The sequence below is a fragment of the Palaemon carinicauda genome, chromosome 28, assembly GCF_036898095.1.
Source record: "Palaemon carinicauda isolate YSFRI2023 chromosome 28, ASM3689809v2, whole genome shotgun sequence".
Taxonomy (NCBI): Eukaryota; Metazoa; Arthropoda; class Malacostraca; order Decapoda; family Palaemonidae; genus Palaemon; species Palaemon carinicauda.
Window position 1 is genome coordinate 34,060,920 of NC_090752.1, and position 2,425 is coordinate 34,063,344.

The 2,425-nt window shown below is 35.6% G+C and overlaps 1 protein-coding gene across 1 annotated transcript; it reads right to left on the reverse strand.

Annotated features, from left to right (window-relative positions):
- Positions 1-264: 264 nt before the first annotated feature.
- LOC137621769 (putative CENPB DNA-binding domain-containing protein 1) lies at positions 265-927 on the reverse strand. The gene has a single exon (XM_068352279.1). The coding sequence runs from the start codon at positions 925-927 to the stop codon at positions 265-267; it is 663 nt and encodes a 220-aa protein (XP_068208380.1).
- Positions 928-2,425: the final 1,498 nt, after the last annotated feature.

A 2,425-nucleotide genomic window follows, 5' to 3' on the forward strand; every position in this document is an offset into this window, starting at 1 on the left:
CGAGGACCAGGAGACATTGCATTGGCAGGTTTTTCTCGGCCAAATATTTTTTGACTGCTGTACCAAAGCACAGATTAACCTATTCTATGAAGAAATGCCGCGTAACCCAAGCCTTAGCATTCGTGCGACACATCACTTGCAGTTTTTCTTTCAAGATCCTTTGGCTCTTGAAAGCACGTGGGTTTTCCGAGTGGTACACCAGCAGTGGCTTGACCTTACAGTCACCACTGGCATTGGCACACAAGACTAGAGTTAACCGGTCCTTCATGGGTATATGGCCTGGTAGTCTCTTCTCTGCCGTGATGAATGTCCTCCTTGGCATCTTCTTCCAGGAAAGGCCAGTTTCATCACAGTTGAAGACTTGTTGGGGATGTAGCCATGTTGTGCAATAACCAAGGCAAAGGTTGTGACGAAGTCCTCCGCGGCTTTCGAGTCAGAACTTGCTGCTTCCCCATGCCTCACAACCAAGTGTATTCCAATCCATTTTTTAAAATTATCTAACCCGCCACGACTGGCTTTGAAGGCTTCCGCTGGCATCGAAGTCTCCCCTCTCTTGGCTGATTGCTTTCCTTTCAAGTCATCATATATTCTGCTGGCCTTTTCACATATGATAGTCTCGGTCACGCTATCTTCCGCCCACTGTTTCTCCTTTATCCATATTAAAAGAAGCCTCTCTATCTCGTCATGGATATCACTGTGCAGCTTGGAAAGGAGGGTTACTCCTTTGGAAGGCTTGTTGCTCTTTATAGCATCCTTTTGCTTGAGGATGGTACATATTGTTGACATACTTCTCTCATATTGGCGAGTCAGCTCAGTCACTTTTACACCACTCTCATGTTTTTCGATTATTTCATGCTTTATCTCCATTGTCTTCATACGCTTTTTCTTTTCACTACCCTTGTTTGCACTCGCTTGCTTTGAACCCATTGCTTATAAACTTAATTCTGCACTGATTAACGCAAAAAGCACGTAAAAAAGCAAACACCACGGCCGATGCTCAGAGATAACTTTAAGCGACTGAGATCCGACGGGAAAGACCGAGCGATGCTGTCTTGGTGAGAAGCCTCTCGCACACTCGGCTACCTGGCGGCTGCATAGGGAACTGCCTCGTATCTCAAATTTTTCTCGTATCTCAAATTTTTCTCGTATCTCAGGAAAAAAGTTTGCTCGAAATTTTCCTCGTATTTCAAATTTCTCGTATATATGGGACACTTGTATCTCAAGGTATTACTGTACAGTATATGCATATACTGTATATAAGAATACATATGTACATATATATATATATATATATATGTATATATATATATATATATATATATATATGTGTGTGTGTAAACATACATTTATATATATATATGTATATATATATATATATATATATATATATATATATATATATATATGTGTGTGTGTATATATATATATATATATATATATATATATATATATATGTGTGTATATATATATATATATATATATATATATATATGTAGATATATATATATATATATATATATATGTAGATATATATATATATATATATATATATATATATATATATACATGTATATGAACCTTTACTCGAATAAAACGGTACAATCTTGTCATACAAAGAAACAAACGTCAAAACACGACAGCCACATCATAGCGACAGATTTCATAACTGTTGAAACATTTTTACTAAACTAAAAGTCAGTTGCTCAAAAATAGTGTACACCTGAATTTAGTCATAATAAACTGAACAGTAACCAAATTCTACGGACAATCTGTTATACTCTTAAGACACTGTGCGTAATTGAAGGCATTATACAAAACATTGAAACAAACTTTCAGTATTGGCAAAAATGTAACCAAAACTTTTAATTAGGATCTTTATTTACCGTCGAGTTTGGATTAAACACCTTTTGCCGTTTCATTTCGAACAAATACCAGTTTATTTAGTCAATCTCTGAAACTCTAAGCCACAATTCATAACAGCTAAGACAATGATCATAAATTGGTGACAGTATTCTCTTTAATGAAACTATGTTGGATTAGAAACAAAACAATCTGCAAAATGTGAAACACGTCCAAAATAAATCGACCCTCAGCACTTCGGGCTAACAATCGTAACTTACCTTAACAAAGTTCTGTATTCTACTGACCTTGCCTTAAACAGTGTGTTTGACTATGCACCAATTGTCCCTCTATGGTAAAACAATTTATAACAACAGTAAAACAAATGCATATTTCAAAGTCAACGTTTAATAACGAAAAACAAGGATTTTTCAATTTTTTCATCATTTTTCTTGCTAAATCCCATCTTGTACCTTCTTCTCAAACTATAATTGATTATTGAAGCACCCTTTTTATACCAATTATCGTAGTTTAAACTATCTCAGCTTTTAAGTTATGAATGAGCGTACTGTACAGTACAGCGGGA

What these genes read in the sequence shown, in the direction of transcription:
- LOC137621769 (XM_068352279.1), bottom strand. Translation starts at nt 927, where the DNA reads ATGGGTTCAAAGCAAGCGAGTGCAAACAAGGGTAGTGAAAAGAAAAAG.